At 32.5% G+C, this 22609-nt stretch overlaps 1 protein-coding gene across 1 annotated transcript; it reads right to left on the bottom strand.

Moving 5' to 3' along the window:
• Positions 1 to 12113: 12113 nt before the first annotated feature.
• Positions 12114 to 13065, bottom strand: LOC107839099 (non-specific lipid-transfer protein 1). Its single transcript, XM_016682458.2, has one exon. The coding sequence runs from the start codon at positions 12867 to 12869 to the stop codon at positions 12477 to 12479; it is 393 nt and encodes a 130-aa protein (XP_016537944.2). The 5' UTR covers positions 12870 to 13065; the 3' UTR covers positions 12114 to 12476.
• Between the last annotated feature and the right edge of the window lie 9544 nt (positions 13066 to 22609).

A 22609-nucleotide genomic window follows, 5' to 3' on the forward strand; every position in this document is an offset into this window, starting at 1 on the left:
TGCGATAACTGGACATGAAGCTATGACATTTATGGATGGGTCTTCCATTTATAATAAATCAGAAGATCTCTAAAGGATGAAAAATGCACTACATTTCAAACTCCAAAAGGGATATATTATTACAAAGTTATGCCTTTTGGTCTAAAGAATGTGGGTGCAACCTACCAACATGCAATGCAAAACATTTTTTATGACATGTTACATAAGAGGGTGAAATGTTACGTCGATAACTTGGTGGTAAAGACAAAGTGCAGGGATGATTCAAGACATTGTTTTTGAGAGATTAAGAAAATTCGACTTGAAAATGAACCCACTCAAATGTGTCTTTGAGGTTACTTCAGGAAAGTTTCTTGGCTTTATCGTGCGTCATCGAGGAATTGAAGTTGATCCCACAAAGATTGATGCTATTCAAAAAATGTCTGAGCCAAAAAACTTGAGAGACCTCCGCAGTCTACAAGGAAATTTGGCATTCATTTGAAGGTTCATCTCTAACTTGACTGGAAGGTGTCAACCCTTCAACCATCTAATGAAAAAAATGCACCTTTCCACTGGGATCAATCATGTCAAAATACTTTTGAAAGCATTAAAAGATACTTGTTGAATCCACCCGTATTAGGGGCACCAACTCCTGGAAGGCCATTGATACTCTACATTGCATCACAAGAGCGATCACTTGGAGCACTTCTGGCTCAGAAGAATAAAGATAAGAAGGAACAAGCGTTATACTATCTAAGTCAAACCTTGACAGGGGCTGAGATAAATTATACGCCCATTGAGAAAATGTGCTTAGCTTTGCTTTATGCGATAAAGAAGTTAAGGCATTATTTTGAGGCATACACCATCAAGATAATTTCTCGGCCTGATCTCGTGAAGTTTGTAATGACATGGCCAGTTATTTCAGGGTGTCTAGCAAGATGGTCTGTATTGTTTAATCAATATGAGATCATATACATACCTCAAAAGGTCATGAAGGGGCAAGCACTTGCCAATTTCTTCGCCGATCACCCTTTGCCAGCAGAATGGGAAGTTTTAGATAAGTTTTCTGATAAAGATATACTATTTACTGAAGAAATGCTACCCTAGACAATGCTCTTTGATGGATCAATATGTCGAGATGGTGCAGGAGCAAGCGTTATGCTGATATCACCAGAAAAATATATCTTGCCATTCTCGTTTGTTTTGGGTGAAACATGTTCCAATAATACTGCAGAGTACCAAGATTTAATTGTTGGCCATTAAATGGCATTAGACATGAAGATTCCACAATTGGATATCTATGGTGATTCTAAGTTGATCATAAACCAACTTTTGGGGAGTTATGAGGTAAAAAAGGAAGATCTTTTAATTAATTTAGGGTAATATAGTAAATCACAGAGCAATTAGGGATAATATAGGCAGACATGTCATCTATTTTTTTAATTAAATATTATTAATTTTTAATACATAAATAACTTATAATAATTAATTAGGGGTGATATAGTAAAATCACGGTTAAAGCAGCTGAAACAAACGTCATAAATATTTATTTTTAATTAAATATTATTAATTCTAATATATAAATGACTTATAATAATCAATTAGGGGTAATATAATAAAAAAATATTATTAATTCTAATATATAAATGACTTATAATAATTAATTAGGGGTAATCTAATAAATCACTGTGCAATTAGGGTAATATAGTAAATGACGAAGCAGTTAATTTTTTTAATTAAATATTATTAATTTTTAATACATAAATGACTTATAATAATTAATTAGGGATGATATAGTAAAATTACGATTAAAGCAGCTGAAACAAACGTCATAAATATCTATTTTTTTAATTAAATCTTATTAATTCTAATATATAAATGACTTATAATAATTAATTAGGGGTAATAAGGTAAATCACGGAATAATTAGGGGCAGTATAATAATTGATGAAGCACTGGTCAAAACTAAATTACGGTTAAAGCAGCTAAAATAAAACGTCATAAATATCTATTTTTTTAATTTAATATTATTAATTCTAATATATAAATAACTTATAATAATTAATTAGGGGTAATATAGTAAATCACGAAATAATTAAGGGTAGTATAGTAATTGATAAAGCACTGATTGAAACCAGTGATTCTATTATATGGAAATGAATGATAAAAAAAAAACTAAATCAAGATTGGGACTCCTCCGAAGTTTGCCTAGTTATAGTATAAACTAGTTTCCGTATAGTTTTCATGCAATTTCGAGATTGCACCTTCCACCCGATAGGAAGATACGGAGAATGCGAATTAAGGTAGAGGGTTAGTGGGTAAGAGTGCGTCCATAATAGTACCGAGTGCTTTATTTGTATTTGTGCCTGTATTTTCTTATTCGTAGTGTTCTCATGATGTTTGTAATTTTGAATAGATAGTTTATAGTATTAGTTTATCGGTGTCTTGTTCTTCTATTATCTAGCGGTCTGTTATCCCATTTTGTTGTTTAGTTTTATGTTTTTTGTTTGTTATACTATTAACTGTCCTGATCCGGGGGTCTATCGAAAACAACATCTCTACTTTATTTGAGATAGTGGTATGGACTGTATATACTTTACCATGTCAGATCCCACCTTGTGGGTATACACTGAGTATATTGTTGTTGTATATATTTGAGAACAATGATCCTGAGAAACTTGAGTTTCCCCAAGGTTTTTTTAAGTTGAAATATGTTTCCGCTATTATATTAAGAAGTGTCCTTTTCTTGTGTTATCAAATGGTGAAACTGACTGTCTTTTATTCCAGGCTTATAGAATATAATCATGGGCGGATCTACATTCAATTTAGGGGTTCATCCGAACCTCCTTCATTAAAAAATTACATTATATGTGTAGGATTAAATTTTTTATTTATGGTATATATGTTAAGTACTGAACCCCCTTGACACAAGGCTAAAACTTGGTTAAATGGTGAAGGGGTGCAAAATTTCTCAATCCATATGAGTTCGAATTTGAATAACATCATTTTTTACAATCTTTTATATTAGTTTTTTGATTAAATTTTTAGTTACTTTTTTTATCTCTTACGTTCTGTTCCCTTTTGTTTTCTATTTCTCTCTCACTTATTATATCACCTTTCGTTTTCTCTTCTCTCACTTCATGATTACTAATTTGATGATTGACTTCTTTTCTATTTTTTCACAAAATTATGCAGTTCACATCTTTTCTCCTTAAAATTAAGGAAAAATTAGTATTAATTTTATCATGTTAATGTATAAACAACTTAAACGTAAAGACCAATTCTGGTAACTTATTGTACTTTTATGTAGTTTCTAAATATGTAAATTATTTTTAAAAAGTTTAAAGATTGTATGTCTAAACGCACGATCAAAATAAATAAGTTTAACTTTCCCGTTTTGTTGTTCCTATTGAGGTAGAGTTGAACTTTGTTAGCTCGCTTAAATCAAATTCAACCCGCTTATATCTGATCCGATCCGCTTATTTTTAAGATCGTGTTAACGTGCTTAGTTATTTTTTTAAAACCCTTAATAGAAATCCTGGCTCCACCACTGATTATATAACCCTATTTAGTTATTAGTGTATGGTCATTCAACTTTATCTAGTTTCATAAAAGAAGTACCAAAGTATGCTGGTATATGTTAAGAATCATAGTTTGAATTTTCCATGCTTCACAGTAAAAGTTTTGTTGGTGAAGGATAATTAGCGTGCTTTAGAAACCATGACTTTAAGACAAACTTAACAATTCTTTTGGTGCACTTGTGACTTATATTGTTTGATTTCGTCATCTAAATGTAACTATGGCTGCTCATGACATGAAGCTTAAGAATCTGCACAGGACTATGACATTGTATTTATTTTTTTTGGTGGTCTTTCATGACTATTGTGAATCATGGCTCACTCTGATCTTTTTTTTCCTTTATTTTTTATTAACACATGGAGCTGCTTTTGAGTCTCAACGTGAGACTAGATGCCAGCAATGGTGGAGCCAGAATTTTCACTAAGGAGTTCAGAAGTAAATGTACGGACTAGTCGAAGGGAGTTCAACATTTACTATATATACATAAAAATATTTTTGACCATATAAAAATAGTATAATTTTCCGACGAAGGGGATTCGAATGAACCCCTGAATTGTATGTAGATCTGCCACTGGATGCCAGTGCTAGGATCAGGACCTGCAATTCCTCCTTATCCATTTCCCTTGTTGCTCTCTCGAAATACATCCGTCAAACAGAAAGCAAAAGAGACGAGAGGAAATAGAGAGCATTCTACCATAATCTTCTTTCAGTTTCCTACTGTGAAACATCCTGCGTGTTGTTTTGTGTCAATTATTTATTGTGAAAAACAGTTATTGACATTTGGAGAAATGTAATAATAAAGAAGTGAATCTTTCAATTCATTCGTAAATAAAATATACATACTAGAATTTTTTGTTTTCCCTTAAGCTGAGAGTAGGTTGGAAATAGTCTCTATACCTCCAATATAGAGGCAGTGGCGGAGCCAGGATATTCACTAAGGGGTTCATAAGTGAACAAATGAATTAATCGAAAGGGGTTCAACATCTAATATATATATATATATATATAATATAATTTTAACCATGTATATATAACATAATTTTTCGCCGAAGGGGATTCGGATTCGACAAAGGGTAGATCCACCACTGGGTAGAGGTAAGGTCAACATGCACTCTATCCTCCCTAAGCCTCACTTTCTAGATCTAAGGCAGGGGTAAGGTCTGAGTGTACTCTACCTTCGCAGACCCCACTTTCTGAGATTACTCTAGGTGTGTTGTAACTTGTACATAGTAAAAAATTTAACAATTAACAAGCACAAATTGTACAACTCTTTGATCTAACCATACAGGTGGGAACAACATATCTTCAAGGCCAAGACCTACTTTGAAGTGGCAGGTGTTATTTCCTTAAACGGGTATGCAGAATCTGTATATGTAGAACAACAACTTCAACTTTAGTTCGATGTTTAAAAACAAGAACACAATGAAGTGCAATAAATACCTTCAACACAAGATCAAAGTGATCTTTCTAAGAGGTGTATTTGAATTTTAGAAATAAAGATGAAAATAGAAATGGCCAAGTCGCCCGAATTCACGGACTTTTCTTAAGAAAATAATTCCCTTCACTGTACCCGAGGTTGCGAAATTTTTCTCCCAGGATAAAATGGCTAAACAAACCAATTGTAGCAGTACATCAAACAATTGAAATATCTTCGAACGCACAGAACGTTTTTATTGATCACACAGAGTAATTTTGAAGTCCGGAAGAATTTTGTATTCTGAATTTTCCCGAACAGGCATACCAGTTCACGAAACAGTGACACCAGTTCACGAAACAGTGTCACCAGTTCGATGAAGTATTGCATCAATTCGAAACACTATTTCTAATTCTGCATGCATGTATAAATGGAGGTTCGAAACACTGCAGGAAAAAGAAATTTTTTTTACTGTGTTTGCATTTTTCCTTTGGTATTTTTCGGAATTCAAATAAAGTTTGTGTTCTCATCGATCAATCATTTTCCAAATCCAAGCCAAAGCCGAAGACGAAGTCGAGCCGAGCGAGCGAGCGACGACGACGGCGCGAGGCATCTCTATTTTCTTGCCTCGCTTATCATGTGGAGTAAGTTTTTATATTATAAACACTTCAAATTTCCCTTCTCCCACCAATGTGGGAGACTTAGTGAACTTTCCAATTTTGGGAGTACACTTTCCAAATCAGTGTCTCCTTTCCTTCACCATTTCTCTCCATTTTCCTTCACACTTTGAACCCAACAATCCCCCACATGAATAGGGAATGACTATTTTTCATAAAAATTTTACGGACAAGTATGTGATCATCAAGCAAAGACTGATTGCATCTGGATAAGTGGGTTTTCCTTTGAACTTTCTGTAGTAAACATGCATCGGATGCACTCGGTCAATCGGTAGATTTGATATCTTTAAGCAGTTGAGCTTTAATGTACACCTAGACAATACATGTCACACAACTAGCCTTTTAACGTTTATGGTTCTCACGATTTTATTCTTTTTAACCATGAACACGTCTCGATTTCATAAGAGTTTAGAGAATAGGTCTTTACTAATATTCTCCTTGAAGTGAATTCCACTTCTCCCTCACATAGGTGATTTCTAAATGTTCAATCCTATAGATTAAATTATTTGATCAAATCTGCCAAATTTAGATAATCATTAAAAGACTTTTCACTTTAAGTCTTATTCTTGATTTCTATACATTGTCTACATCATGAGAATGGGTTGGGTAATTGACAATGTTGAACCTATTAGACACAACTTTGTTTGATCTCCTTGAACCTAACTCTTGGGATCTCCAGTATGCTAGGTAGAGTTACCGCCATGCTAACTTGTCCTAGGCCTTAAACCTATTCCCTTGGATGTTCTTTCCACTCTTTCTCTAGATAGGCCTTTTGTAAGTGGATCTGACACACTATCCTTTGACTTTACATAGTCAACAGTGATAATTCCATTAGAGAGAATTTTCCTAACGGTATTATGTCTCCGTCTTTTGTGACGAGATTTGCCGTTGTACATCATGCTCTCTGCTCTACCAATTGCCGCTTGGCTATCACAGTGTATACATACTGGTGCCACTGGCTTGGGCCAATAAGGAATATCTTCTAAGAAATTCCGAAGTCATTCTTCTTCTTCACCGACTTTATCCAATGCGATAAATTCAGATTTCATTGTAGAGCGAGCAATATAAGTCTGTTTGGATGATTTCCAGGAGACTGCTCCTCCACCGATAATAAATACATATCCACTTGTGGATTTTACTTCATTCGATCCGGTGATTGAATTTGCATCACTATATCCTTCAAGTACCGCAGGATATTTATTATAATGCAAAGCATAATCTTGAGTGTATTTAAGATACCCCAAAACTCTTTTCATTGCCATCCAATGAGTTTTGTTGGGATAACTTGTATACCGACTCAATTTACTAATAGCACATGCTATGTATGGTCATTTACAGTTCATTATATACATTAAATATCCTAATACTCTTGCGTACTTCAATTGTGAGTCACTTTCACCTTCATTCTTTCAAAGTGCAAAGTTCACATCCAATGAAGTCTTGGCAATACCGAATTCCATATATTTGAACTTGTCAAGTACTTTTTCGATATAATGAGACTATGACAATGCTAACCCCCTTGTGGAGTTTGATGAATTCTTATACCTAAGATCACATCTGCAACTCCAAGGTCTTCCATATCAAACTTGCTCTCAAGCATTCGTTTGGTTGCATTTATGTTAGAAATGTCTCTGTTGATGATCAACATATCATCTACATATAAACAAACAATGACTTGGTGATTTGGAGTGTCTTTAATATATACACATTTATCACATTCATTTATCTTGAACCCGTTTGCCAGCATGGTTTGGTCAAACTCGCATGCTATTATTTAGGTGTTTGCTTTAGTTCATACAATGACTTAATAAGTTTACACAAATTATTCTCCTTCCCTGGAACCACAAAACTCTCAGGTTGTTCCATGTAAATTTCTTCCACCAATTCTCCATTTAGGAAAGCAGTTTTCACATTCATTTGATAGATTTCAAGACCATATACCGCAGTCAAGGCAATTAAAATTTGAATCGATGTTATCCTGTTAATGGCGAGTATGTATCGAAGTAATCAAGGCCTTCTTTTTGTTTGAAGCCTTTTACTACAAGTCTTGCCTTGTATTTGTCAATAGTACCATCCGCTTTCATCTTCCGTTTGAAGATCCATTTAGAACCTAAAAGTTTATTTTCGGGAGGAAGATCAACCAATTCTCATGTATGGATTCTTAAGATTGAATCAATCTCACTATTGACTGCCTCTTTCCAAAAGGATGAATTCGAAGATGTCATCGCTTCCTTAAATGTTTGAGGCTCATTTTCTAAGAGAAATGTTACAAAATTCGATCCAAATGAAGTAGATGTTCTTTGACATGTACTACGTCTTGAATTTTCTTCATTATTTGCATTCTCACTTGGTTCATCTCGAGGTCGTTTAAATCCTCCACTAGACTATTGATGTCTAATTTTATACGGGTAAATGTTTTCAAAGAATTCAGTATTGTCTGATTCAATTACCGTATTTTCATTAATATCCGGATGTTCGAATTTATGAACCAAAAATCGACATGTTTTACTGCTTTTAGCATATCCTATAAACACACAGTCCACTGTCTTAGGTCCTATCTTAACCCTTTTGGGCATAGGAACTTGGAACTTTGCTAAAAACCCCCATACTTTGAAATATTTCAAGTTGGGCTTCCTTCCTTTTCATTTTTCATAAGGAATGGATTGTGTCTTACTATGGAAAACTTTGTTGAGTATACGATTGGCTGTAAGGATAGCCTCCCCCCATAAGTTTGCGGTAAACCAGAACTTATAAGTAAGGCATTCATCATTTCCTTCAAAGTTTGGTTTTTTTTTTCTGCAATTCCATTAGATTGAGGTGAATAAGGGGTCATAGTTTGATGGACGGTTCCATTCTCTACACATATTTGCGCAAAGAAAGATTCATATTCTCCGCCCCTATCACTCCTTATCATTTTTATCTTTTTATCTAATTGATTTTCAACTTCAATTTTATATTGCCTAAACACATCTATTGCTACATCCTTACTATTTAGCAGATAGACATAACAATATCTCGTGCAATCAACAATAAAATTTATGAAATACTTTTTCCCACCACGTGATGGTGTTGACTTCATATCACAAATGTCAGTGTGTATTAAGTCTAAGGGATTGGAATTCCTTTCAACGGACTTATAAGGATGTCTTGCATACTTCGATTCCACACACGTTTGACACTTTGATTTATTGCACTCAAAATTTAGCAAAACTTCTAAGTTATTCAGTTTTCGTAACATTTTGTAATTAACATGGCCTAAACGTCATGCCATAAATCATAAGACTCAAGCAAATAAGAAGAATTTGAACTTTTATTTATTTCAACAGTCATTACATTTATCTTATAAAGGTCTTCCATCAGATAGTCTTTTCCTACATACATTTCTCCTTTACTAATTATAATTTTTCCAGAAATGGTTACACATTTGGATCCGTTCTTGTCTAGAAGTGAAACAGAAATTAAATTCTTACGTAACTCTGGAACATGCAAGACATTGTTAAGTGTCAAGACCTTTCCTAAAGTCATTTTCAAGCATATTTTTCCTGTTCCTTCTACCTTAGCAGTAGCGGAATTAGCCATGTAGATCATTTCTTCTACTTGAGCTGGAGCAAATGATGAAAACAACTCTTTATTGGCAAATACATGGCGGGTGGCACCAGAATCCATCCACCATTCGCGAGGATTCCCCATCAAGTTGCATTATGAGAACATAGCACACAGATCATCAGATTCTTTATTGGACTCAACCATATTAGCTTGGTCCTTTTTCTTGCCTTTCTTAGGGGTACGACAATCCGTGAACTTGTGGTCAATCTTGCCACAATTGAAGCATTTTTTCTTGAATTTCTTCTTGGGTTGATTGCTTCTTTGTTCAACTTTCTTCCTTTTCCTAGAATTGTTTTGATCATCTTCTACAATATATGCTCTATTAATTGTAGAATTCCCTTTTGACCTTCCTCTTCAATACGCAGTCGGACAATAATATCTTCAATAGTCATCTCCTTGCATTTATGATTCAAGTAGTTTTTGAAGTCTTTCCACAAAGGTAGCTTTTCAACTATCGCTGCTACTTGAAATGCTTCATTCACAATCAAACCTACAAAACAGTTTATGTGAGTATTAAGAACCTTTTTAATTTGTTCAACTAAGGTACTTTTCAAAGATATACCTTCTGCTAGGAAATCATGTATGATGACTTGCAACTCCTGCACTTGAGAGACAACCGATTTGCTATCTATCATTTTAAAGTTCAGGAATTGTGCAACAAGAAATTTCTTAATTCCCGCATCCTCTGTTTTATATTTTCGTTCAAGTGCCCCCCATAATTTCTTCGATGTCTTTGTTCCACTGTAAACATTGTAGAGGTCGTCTTGGAGACCACTCAGAATATAATTCCTGCAAAGGAAGTCTGAATGTTTCCAAGCTTCTATAATTATGAAACGCTCTTTGTCCGAGTTTCCCTCGGGCACCTCAGGAGCGTCTTCGTTAGTGAATCATTGCAGACACAAAGTGGTGAGGTAAAAGAACGTCTTTTGCTGCCATCGCTTAAAGTCAATGTCCGCAAATTTTTCGGGCTTCTCCGCCAGTGCCATTGTAGGCGGAGCATTTGTGCGACTTGATATGGCAATATTAGTTTCCCCACAGACGTTGCCGCATCTTGCATTTGACTATCGCTTGTCATTTTTTCTATCACCACAAGATAAAAAATACTTAGTATTTTTAGAATACTACTTACAAATTTAAGCAACTTTAAACTTTTCTTCTTGTTTCTAGTTGACAATAAAGTTTTTATGACTTTCAATTGTCAACCGAATGATCTTTAACTTGTGATAAAGTTTTTATGACTTCAAATCACTAGTTAAGTTCAGGCGGAGTAGAAAGTTAAAATTTTAATCTCCAAAAACAAGCAATATAGATTCTGTAATAATAGATTATTTCCTTAAGATTGCTACTTCCTTAAACGAGTACGCAGAATCTATATATGTAAAACAACAACTTCAACTTTAATTCTATGTTTAAAAACAAGAACACAATGAAGTGCAGTAAATACCCTCAACACAAGATCAAAGTGATCTTTCTAAGAAGTGTATTTGAATTTTAGAAATAAAGATGAAAACAGAAATGGCCAAGTCGCCCGAATTCACGGACTTTCCTTAAGGAAATAATTCCCCTCACTGTACCCGAGGTTGTGGAATTTTCCTCCTAGGATAAAATGGCTAAACAAACCAATTGTAGCGGTACCTTAAACAATTGGAATATCTTTGAACGCACAAAACATTTTTATTGATCACACAGAGTAATTTTGAAGTCAGGAAGAATTTTGTATTCTGAAAATTTCGTATCTAAACCTGTGAATGAAAGCAGGTTTATATAGTCATAACATGTCTCTTTGAAAAGGTGGCATTGGTTCAACTAAATGATGTGTCTTTTCTGGAAATTCTTGCCCATTCATCCAAAGAACATGTCTTTTCCCGAACTGGATACCAGTTCACGAAACAGTGGCACCAGTTCAAAACACTATTTCTAATTCTGAATGCATGTATAAATGGAGGTTCGAAACACTGCAGGAAAAAGAAATTTTTTTTACTGCATTTGTATTTTCCCTTTGGTATTTTTCGAAATTCAAATAAAGTTTGTCCAAGCGAGCGACGACGACGGTGCAAGGCATCTCTATTTTCTTGCCTCACTTATCATGTGGAGTAAGTGTTCATTATTATAAACACTCCAAAGTTCACCAGGGAGACTTAGTGAATTTTTCAATTTTGAGAGTACACTTTTCAAATCGGTGTCTCCTTCCCTCCATTATTTTTCTCTCCATTTTTCATTCGCACTTTCTTCACACTTTGAACCCAACAGCAGGTTACTCTCAAATGGATGTGGGACAGATGGAACAGTTTCTCTTTTAAGAAAATCTGCCATAAACTTCAAGGTGTATTCCTTAAAGTAGCATGGAAGAAGTTTGTGTGCAACAACCAGGGAGTTGGAAACCGGAAATTTACTCTCAATTTGCGGTGCTCATAGTCGGTTATTAGCAAGGGACAAGATTTCACTGTGGGGCATTCAAACAAGCTTAAGTTGCCTTTGTCTGATCAGGAAGAAGAAACATCCAGCATTTTTTTCTTTCTTTGAACTGTACATATCTTACTTTGGTCATAAAATTCTTTATTTACAAAAAAAAAAAAAAAAGGCATTTAAAAAAGTCAACTAGAATAAAGGAGAATATGTCTATTTATTCAAAGGGGAGAGTTCGATATTTTTACGCTCCAAGACCAGTGACTCTTGTCCAAAACAGGCTCTTCCCATAATTGGACTTTTACAAGATTGTTTTTAACTTGATGGAGTTAAACCAGTCTCCTACATATTCTAGCTGGCCTGTGGAGCTTTTTCATACGTTTTTCAGAGAATATGCTTGCTGATTTACTACATATTTTAACAGAGAGCCCAATCCACACCAAACTATGGAAATATGACAATAAAAAAATAACATCCATTCAAAACCTCCTCCTCTGCTACTTCGAATATGCTCTCAACAAACTTTTCATCTCAAAGTAACAAAGACAAAGGAGGAAATTATTTATTCAAATACCAATTTCTCTAATTTGTGAAATACCAAAGCTATCACAATGTGAATTTTTTCGAGGTTATCACAATGTGAATTTTTTCGAGGTTACTCAAATTTTCAAATTAGAAACAAGACATCAATAGTATCTCGAAAAGAAAGTAGCGCAAAGGGACGACAGTGGTCCAACTCTCATTCACACAAAAAAAGGTCAAACTCAAAAAACAGGAAAAATTAAAATTCACATTATTCCACTCACAAAAAATGTCTCTTATTTGATCTTTGAGCAATCAACATTTGGACTAATCTTGAATGGAATATTGGCCTCACATATTCCCGGGATTTTAGCAGCACGGTTGATTTGAACTCCGGTAGCTCTTGAGGCAACGCTCTTCACACAGTTGCAGGCACTCTGGAGGTCAGATTTGGTACGTGCAGTGCTCAGAAGAGATTTAAGCCCACTGCAGCACTCTGAAGGCACGTTTAATCCACCACCTAGCACGTAGCTGAGACATGGTTCAAGGTTGCTATACACCGTGCTGCACGTGACTGTCGCATCCCCATCAGCTGAAGATGCTGTCGTGGTGGTGGCCATGACTGTAATTGCAGCCGCGGCCACTGCAATGCAGACAAGAAGCAAAGGAAGTAGTTGCTTGTTTAGCATTGTGGAAAAGTCTAGCGATGTGTTTGTGATTTCCTTATCTATGTATAGCTATCTCATATAGATATTTATGAACACAAGGTAATTAATCAGTCATGTTGGGCCATAGCAAGAAACCAGAGGTTTTGGCCTCATCTCCTGTCTGCCCCACACCCTCCATCCTTCTCATTCCCCACCCCTACCTAATAGATATTTATGAACAATTAATCAGTCACGTTCGCCCATAATTTTTGGTTTTGGTCTCATTAGGGGTTTTGTACTAATTTTTTTGTCAAATTTAATTTTTATTTCTTTTAAAGGAAAATAAAATAATTTATAATTAATTTATTTTTTAAAAAGAAAAATATAAAATTCTCTTATATTTGTTAATTTCTTTGTTGGAGGAAAGATTTTGAACCTGTATAAATAGAATGTCTCTCTTCTCATACAACAACGCAATAATATCCACAACATAATCGAGTCTTGTTTAGGAAAAAAATTTCTTTCAATAGATTTTAAATTTTTTAAATATTATTTTCAATATGTATATCATTTAACTAAAACATATCGATAATATATTTTTTATTAATACTATATTTTTTTGGTCACCTGATCTATCGTCTTCACGATTTGCAAACTATACGTTTTTACATGACTTCCTATCAGTTATGAACCCAACAAGTGGTATCAAAGTCTCTGGTTCAATAATTCGATGGTTCAGATTGAAGACACACCAAAATCAAAGTTGCAACCAACTTGTTGATAATGAAACATTTTTTTGTCGAAAAAAAAATGTTCAAATACTACATATGAAAATACCTTTCAATCATATTTTCAATAATTTTGTTGCACCATCTTTAAAACAAAATCAATATTCATCCAATGCTTATGTATGTGCTTAAACTTGCAACCTCTCTATTTACTTTTAAAGCTTGCTCACTTGGAATGCACAAGGCTTCAATTATGAATCCATATCAAGTTTAATCATAGTAAGCAATAGTGATATATGACGATCGTGTTTAGAAAGATGATCAAGATTATTTTGTCAGAAAATCAAGAACAAAAAGAAAGATTTGTTAAGTTTTTATCCCTGATTTTCTTATCAAATTTAAGTCTTACTTTTTCTTGAAAGAAAAGTAAAAATAATATCATAATTACTTTTTTACTTTTCCTAAACAAACGAATATAAAATTCTTTCATATTTGCTAATCTCTTTCTTGAAATAAAAGTTAATAGAAGACCTCTTTTCTCATACAACGCAACAATATCATAATATAGTCATTAAAGAGTCTTGTTTGGGAGAAATTTTCTCTCAATAAATTTTAAATTTTTTCAGTATTATTTTTAATATATAGACCATTTGACTAAACCATCTCAATAATACATTTTTAGTACTATATTTTTTTTTATCATTTTTGTGATTTGCAAATTATAAACTTCTGCATGGCGCTCTACCAATTTTGAACCCAACAATCTCCTATATACCCCACCTTCCATCCTCCACCTACCCCTAAACTAATAGCCAATGAAAATCTGCTATGAAGACGATGCCCTCCAAAGCATGCGTGGACAAGCTTTTCAAATCCAAAACTTTATCTGTTCTTCTATAGTAAATTATTCTTATTTGCTAATTAAGTGCTCCTCTTAATAATACATATCTAATACCCCTTTCCTTCATTTTTTAATGTCATCATGATTTGCTTTTTATCGTCAAATTATATGAATTTTGATCAATATTTTAAAATATATTTTTTCATTATATTAAAATAAGAAGGATTGTAACTTATGATATTTTTCATATAATATTCGAATATTTACATTTTGGTTTAAAATATTGAATTAATCTAATTCAATTAAACTTCAAAGATTAATCAAATTATCTCTCGTAAAACAAATGTGACAAGTAAAAATGAACGGATGGAGTATTTCTTTTAAGGGCAATTTTCATAAATCCCATTAGTTTGTTCTTAATTACATTCTCTCTCCATTTTTCTAATAAATTTTCTCTCTCCCAAATTTTAATTGTTCATATACACAACTGAATGCTAATATACATAAGTATCTTATGTATCATAACCAACTTCCTTAATGATATTTAAGGAAATAAATTACGTCTAATAATTATCCAAAATGATATTTAAGAAAATAAATCAAGTCTAATAATTATCAAATATTGTACCTTATTAATGTGTGATTAATGAATTTCTTAATTATGTAAATTTTTCAAAAAATATATTTCTAAAAGAAAATTTACCACATAAATCACCTAAAAAAATTTTAGAACCAAATAAAAAAGACCCCTTATAAAATAAAGAGACATAGAAAAGTTTAAAATGAAAAAAAAATACTCGTATAAAGAAAATTTTACAACGTAAGTCTATGAAAAATTTTACTACCTAGTCTACATATAAATAAAATTTTACTACTTAAGTATGAAACAGTTTGAAAAAAAAATGGATTCCTATAAGATTTGAAGAACATGGCAATAGTGAACCCCAACCCTTATATATATGGGTTTGCAAAATATACATCTCATGCATCACATATACATAACAATATAAAAAAAAAATTGAAAAACATAAAGTTAACACATCATATACATGCCTAACATTCTTTCATACACAAAATACTACTATATATATAGGTTGAAATACACACAGCTCGTCTTGTCTAATAGAGCCATATACATAATTGTTCTATGTATAACACTATTTATGCATAACATATACATAACTCTGTAATGTATATGACCTGAAATTAAACAGCTCAACAGTGTCTGTTTCAATACATATACATGACAAATTTATGTATATGGGTTGAAATAAAACGTTGAACAAATGACATTACTACAAATATATACATAACTTACTATGTATCATAGTTCAAAATAAAAATATGGATTTACTAAGTAATCTGACCATATATATAAAAAAATTAATATATAAGAAGGCGCCTCTAACACTATACATAACTAATTTATGTAAACAACAAAACACTCTTGTATAACAATGTATAAGAATGTGTAAATCGATAAAAAGATATAGATTCAGCAACAAATCACTATACCTTTGGAAGACGCAGTCGTGATTCTTCACTTTTTATCTTACTTGAAGATTTAGCAAAGACTTCTTAGAGCCTGTACGAGCAACTTCCCTCGACTTCTTCATCTTGATGGGGTCGTTTTGGTGTTACGTCTATTTTATCTAAAACTCAGACCAGACTCCGTTACTATGCTTAAGTTTTGATAATTACGCACATGCAACAAGTAACTCGTAGATTTTTTATTTAGTAAAGTTGAACAAATTAAGAAATTAAACTAAACTCAAAAATAAATTGAAAAAGATAGATGATGTTCAATAATTTGATAAGATAAGGTTTGTAAATTTAAACCTTGAAACCTCATAATTATGTTTGCTTGATTTTAGGCATATTATGAAGGTGTGATATGTATATTGAGGTTGGAGAGAGAAAATGTAAAAAATGAAATATTTGTAATTAGTTTTGGTAGATGAGATTTTATGTAATAATAGAAAGTTAAAATGTATATTTATGTAAATTTTCCTTCTTTTAATACATTTGATCTCTCTAATTTGTTGACATGTTCCTCTTAATGTTACCATCTTTAATGGGCGAGTCGGGTCTGATATGAATGATTTGAAAACAGATAAAATATTTTAGCTAAAAAAAGAAATGACATAATACATAGAGTTTGGGGCTAAAAGGGACAGTTTTTCGAGCCTAGGAGTCAAAACATACAATTCTTTTTTTCATGTAACAAAACGGACAGTTTGCTCGAAAATGAGCAAACTACAACTAACACCATTTGTCAAACGTTTGTTGAGAAAAAAATATTAATAGAGTTTGTTCAAAAATGAGCAAACCACATTTTTGTAAATCCTCCTTTTTAATAGTTTGCCCATTTGTGTGCAAAGTACTTTTATTTGGACCAACTGTGATTCTTCAACTGAGAGATTCGACTGATAATTGATTAAACATCACACTATTAATATTCTTGAATTTTTCACTTCAATTTTTAAGAAATGATACACTTTTTTCATGAATAAAATATTTATATAATAGATAAATTGAATTCTAAATTTTTTTTATATAATTGAATTTTTTTATAGTGTTAAACATTAGCATCTCTAATTTTAAATTATGAATTTAAAAAATATAGATAGCAAAATATAGTTTACAAAAATTAAAAATTGTATTAAAAAATGATTAGCAAATAATTACGTAGATGAAGTAAAATGAACAATGTTGACACCTAATTTTCTCCCTCCACATTTTCAATTAGTTTTTGAATTTCTCAATTTTAAATAATTTAAAAATATTTATTTTAGTTATTTTAAAATAAATTTCAACCATACCTTTTGAATTTAGGTGAAATTAATATGTTTAGTGTTTAATTATACAGGACTATACAATTATCAATTAAAGAAAATTCTTTAGAATTTATTCAGAGTGAAAAATTTGATGAAATTGCAAATACTTTACTTTTTCCAAGATTGATTGAAAATAAGAAATTAATGACATAATTTATTTCTTAGTTTTTAAGCAAAAAATAGTTGTGCTTTTATTAAATATTTATTTTAAAATTATTAAATTTGAGAAATTTGTTAAATTAATTAGTAGATAATTTCGCCTAACTTTATCCAAATTTATTCAATTGTGGCTATTTTATTAATATAAAATGACCATAATTAGAAGTTAATAATTGTTGTTTTATTAACCAGCCCATTCTCCTTAGCCCATACAACACCCCTACCTTCTTTTTTTTTTTTTAAAATTTATGTTTTGCTCTAGGCCAGCCCAACCAACACTTCCCTCAGCCCAGTTGGCCAACCCGGCCCACACCCTTATAATTTCTCCTTTACCCTCAGACAAACACCGACACCGACAAAACCCTTTCCCGTAACGACAATACAACAACAGCAACACTAACCAATAATTGTTCAACGACAACAACTCCAGTAAGCCCTAGCCGCCCCTCAATTTTACTCTTTTATCCCCGTTGTACGACCATTTTCGGCTAAGGTTTCATCTACCTTCCCCTTGCTCAGACTATGTTCACTCGTTTTTGGCAAGAAGCCAATGGGTATGTTTCGGCTAAGGTTTCATCTACCTTCCCCTTTCTCAGACTATGTTCACTCATTTTTGGCAAGAAGCCAATGGGTACGTACCTCTTTGCCCGTGGATCTCCAATTTCCCAAGAAAATCAATTCAAAATCCCATTTTTCAAATTCGAAACCCTAAATTCCCTCCCCCTCCCCCAAGGTTCCCCTATAAATAGATAGTGAAGGGAAGGGTGAAGGGAGAGGATTGACGAAAAAAATTTGGGGATTTTGGAGGCGCATGCTTCTAAACTCACGCAATCGAAATTCTCGAAGAACACAATTCGAAAAAATCAACTTCGGATGAAATTATTTTAAGTTCCTACGGATTGAAATCAAATTAAGTATTGGAAGTTTCATCGTAAAGCCTCGTAATCCCGGTTCGTTGCCCAAAAACGGATAATTCCTTTACTCTTTTATCTCTTTAGATTCTAGTTGTGTTGAATGAATGATTTATGGATTCATTCGATTGGTAGTAGGCCGTTGAAAAATGTAGAGTTTTTTTGAAAGTTGCTTCGTTGTGAATCCGCGGGAACGTTGACACGCCTAAAATCAAGTTTTGTTTGTTATAGAGAGAGATTCTTTGCAGCAAACTATTAAGTTTGTTGTCATAGCGATTTGTTTCTTTAGATTCATATAATAAAAGCATATTTGTTGTTAAGTAATAGTTTGAGATGGATCTTGAATGCTTGGCTGTTTAAGTAATCGTTTGATCGTTTCTGTTTCAGATTTTAAACACATACTTTTTCTCTTAGTTTTCTTAGTAAAAAATGGTTGAAATCACTGAAGGTTTTTTAAATAAATTTTATAAATTTCAGTGTGGTGGTTTGAAGCTTTCTTCAAGACCAAGAGGGTTCTTTGTAAATCTATCAAGTTTATCAAATATACAAACATATGAGGTGTTTTGATTGTAGAACAGTTTCGGAAGTTTGATTTTTAAACATTCCTCCCTATCCTGGCAGTTTCTTTTCAAGACAAATTTTTACTGTTGTGGTTGTTGCAAGCTGAAATTACCCCTTCACTTCCATTAGTTTGAACTAAAAAATAATTATAACCATGAGTTTATGCGTTTGGTCACTAAGTTGCTGCACTTTCGTTTAAACAATGATGGGTTGATTACCTGGGATGTCTTAAAAACAAATTTGGAGTTTGCTTTTGTTTCTGATAAAAAATGTCCAGTGTGTAAAAATCTAAAGCTTGCTTGTCTATTAAATCTAGCTCGACTTTATTCATTATTTTTTTTTTAGAGATTTTACACTCCGATTTGTGTTTATTTGAAACACTTGATTGAAGTTTATTGCACTGTTGTTGTCTGACTAATACCCCGTCATGTCAATATCCTATCTTTCTGGATCTTGTATGTACTATGTCAGTTTTGTACGTTGGATACTTTCTTGACTTTTGAACCCATTAAAAAGTAATATTTTGCATCTTTTACCGTTGACCTCGCTTATACGGCATTGAAATGATGGCTAGAACAAAAAGAGTGTAGTCACTCGCCTGAGTTTGAGTGGGGATCAATTTTTGATTAATTTTATATTTAAATAATTAAAAAAAATAAAAAAAATTAAAAGAAGGATTTTTTTCTTCCTTCATCTTTTTAATTTTTTTTTTAAAATATAAAAATAATAACTTTTTTTTTTTTAAAAAAACCCTTCCCCCCTCCATTTAGCCCGTCCCCCCCCCCCCCCCTCCAACCAACCCCATCCCATCCCTTTTTATAAAATGATTTTTAAAAAATTTAAAAATATTAAAATAAAAAAAATAGAAAAAAGATCTTCTTTTCCTCCATCTTTTTAATTTAAAAATATTTTTAAAAATTTAAAAATAATATATATATTTTTTAAAAACCTTCCCCACTCTACCCCAGCTCGTCTTCACCCCCCCCCCCCCCCCCCCCCCCTCCGTCTCCATCTCACCCCAACCCTTCCACCCCACCCCAACACCTATTCAGCCCTTCCTCACCCTAGCCCGTCCCTACCCCCACGCTAGCCCGTCCCAACCCCCCACATCCCACCAGCCCCTTCCAACCTTTCCCAACCCCTACCCCAGCCCGTCCTCAACCCCTACACCTCACCAGCCTCTCCCCACCCCATCGACAGCCCCCTCACCCCACCTCAACACTCTTTCAGGCCCCCCCAACATGTTCACTTTTTATTTTCATTTTCTCTCTCAATTCAATTCTTTTCATTTTTTTAAATTAAAATTTAAATGTGAAATCTTTTTATTTTTTGGGGGATTAAAATTAAAATTTAAATTGAAAGTGAGTGATAGTGAGTATTGAAAAATATTAGTAAATTTTGCTTGAAAAAAATTAAACTTTTTGTGAATTTGTTAAAAATATTCAAATTTAAAAATAAAAAATTTATCATGTTTGTATATATGAATTTATAGTTAAAAAGTTAAATTAGTTGGAGAAGAATTTTAATTATTTGGAATGGGTTTGATGTTTAATTTGTGAGCAAAAATAAAAACATGATTATTCAAAATTTTCTACAATTTATAAAATTTTCTTATTTAATTAAATTAATTTTAATATTTAATTTACTATGTAGCATTTTAAAAATGATTTGAAATTTAATGTAATACATTTATTATTATTATTATTATTATTATTTTTAAATAACGTGTCAAATGACGTGACAGACGTGTCAGACGTGGCAGTTGACGTGGGGGAGAGTGTGTTACACTCACCAAAAAGAGTTTAAAATGTTGCATTTTAGTGGGTTCAGATGACAAACATGTAAGTAGAAATGTCCAACTTACAAAACCGACATAGTACAGGAGTCCAGAAGGTCATTTTGCCTTTTTAGAATATGATAAAGTTCATTTTTAAAAAAAATCTTACTCTTGAGTGTGAACTGGTCACTAATCCTTATCTCCTTTATTCTGCATATGGAACTTTGATCGAGTCCATTGGACTCTTCCCCGTGCCTACATATTCCTAGTGGGGCCTTAGCCCAACTATATCTCGAGTCAACCCCATGCTAAAGTCCTAAACGGACTGATATATACTGGTATCCGTCATATATACAAGATTTATAGGTCAAAGGTGGCTAATATAAGCCAAGATATAATGTATGATAAAGTTGGACACAGATTTTTATATGCTGATATACAACGCATATACAGAAAGACACAGAAAATCATGGCTGATATACATATAGTATACATTGCAGAAAGATGACCCAAAGTCCATAATTTAAAGCCCAAAAGGTGGACAGATTTATTAATGGGCCAATTAAGGGTCCAACTTTAATTCTTGTATTCATTTTTTTAAAGATTATAATTTATCATTGTTTATTTGTATTAACTAACCTTTAAATCAATTAATCTAGGTAAATTTTCTAAGGTATTGTAATTTTATTTTATCTTAATGTTCTTTTGCTTAATTCATAATTCTTTTTTTTCTTAATATTATCTTGTCTAAAACAGATTAAATTGGTTCCTTCGATTTCCTTAAAATGAGTCTTCTAAAAGTGAGTATTTTATCCTAAGATGATATTCATTTTGTTCATACGACTCTTAGTTTATTTTAGATTAAAGTAATTTTCTCCAAACCTAAGAAACTAATTTGTTTGAAAATTAACGTTTCAAAACATTAGCAAAGCACTTTTGATTTGATACTCTCTTAGCATTTTTCTCCAAAAGGTATTATCTATAACAAAATTGACTTTTCTATAATAATTATCAATAATAAGAAAACAACTATACAATCTTCTTCTTTTTTCAATAATAAGAAAATAATTACAATAATAAGAAAATAATTATACAACCTTCTTCTTTTTTCATAAAGACAAAAAATATTTTCCTCTTGAATCCAAAGAAAAAATTGCAACTTAAGTGTAATTCAAATAGAATGTTTCTCTTTTGAATGAATAAATATCATGTTTAAATAAATAATTTTAATATTTTCTATAAAATCAAGTCTTTGCAACAATTAGCCACTTTTAATTAATCAAGTTAGTTATTTCTGGTAGACCGTTTTAAACGAACGCCCCTAAGTGTCTTAAAAACCTTCTTAGGGCGTTAATTGTATTCTTACCCATTTTCTCTAATTTTAAAGGTTTATTTCTGTTTTTGAACCTTTGAAACCTTTTTAAGTTTTTCTTGATTTTTCTATAAGAATCAAGTGGCGACTGTGAATTTCTCAAATCATTTCAAAATTTTCATGAATATTTTGAAATAGTTTTAAGAGGGTCAAAACATTTTCTTTTTTAGATGAAATCCAAAAAAGGATAAAACAGAAATGACGACTCTGCTGGGGATTTAACTAGGTTCTAACCTGTAATACCCCGTGCCTAAATGCCACTGTACTACATACGACTCATGCCCTTGAGTCGTACATGCAACATACGAGTCGTATGGAGGTGTTACTAGTCTTAAGTTTAGACTCATATGTTGACTAGTGTATACTCTCTTAGATCCTGCCAAGCTTACGAGTCAGGAGGCCTATTCGTACCTTCACCATACGAGTCGTATGGTTGACTCGTATAGACTGGCGAACAAATTTTGGAATGTTGAGTTAAAAGGTTTTTTGGTCTTTTTCCCTCTATTAACTCCCAACCTGTTTTGCCCCTTTTCGATTCGAAGGGTTGAAAAACACTTGGTTTTGACTATTTAAACCATTTCAAAATTTTAATGAAA

Source organism: Capsicum annuum, chromosome 8, assembly GCF_002878395.1.
Source record: "Capsicum annuum cultivar UCD-10X-F1 chromosome 8, UCD10Xv1.1, whole genome shotgun sequence".
NCBI classification, from domain to species: domain Eukaryota; kingdom Viridiplantae; phylum Streptophyta; class Magnoliopsida; order Solanales; family Solanaceae; genus Capsicum; species Capsicum annuum.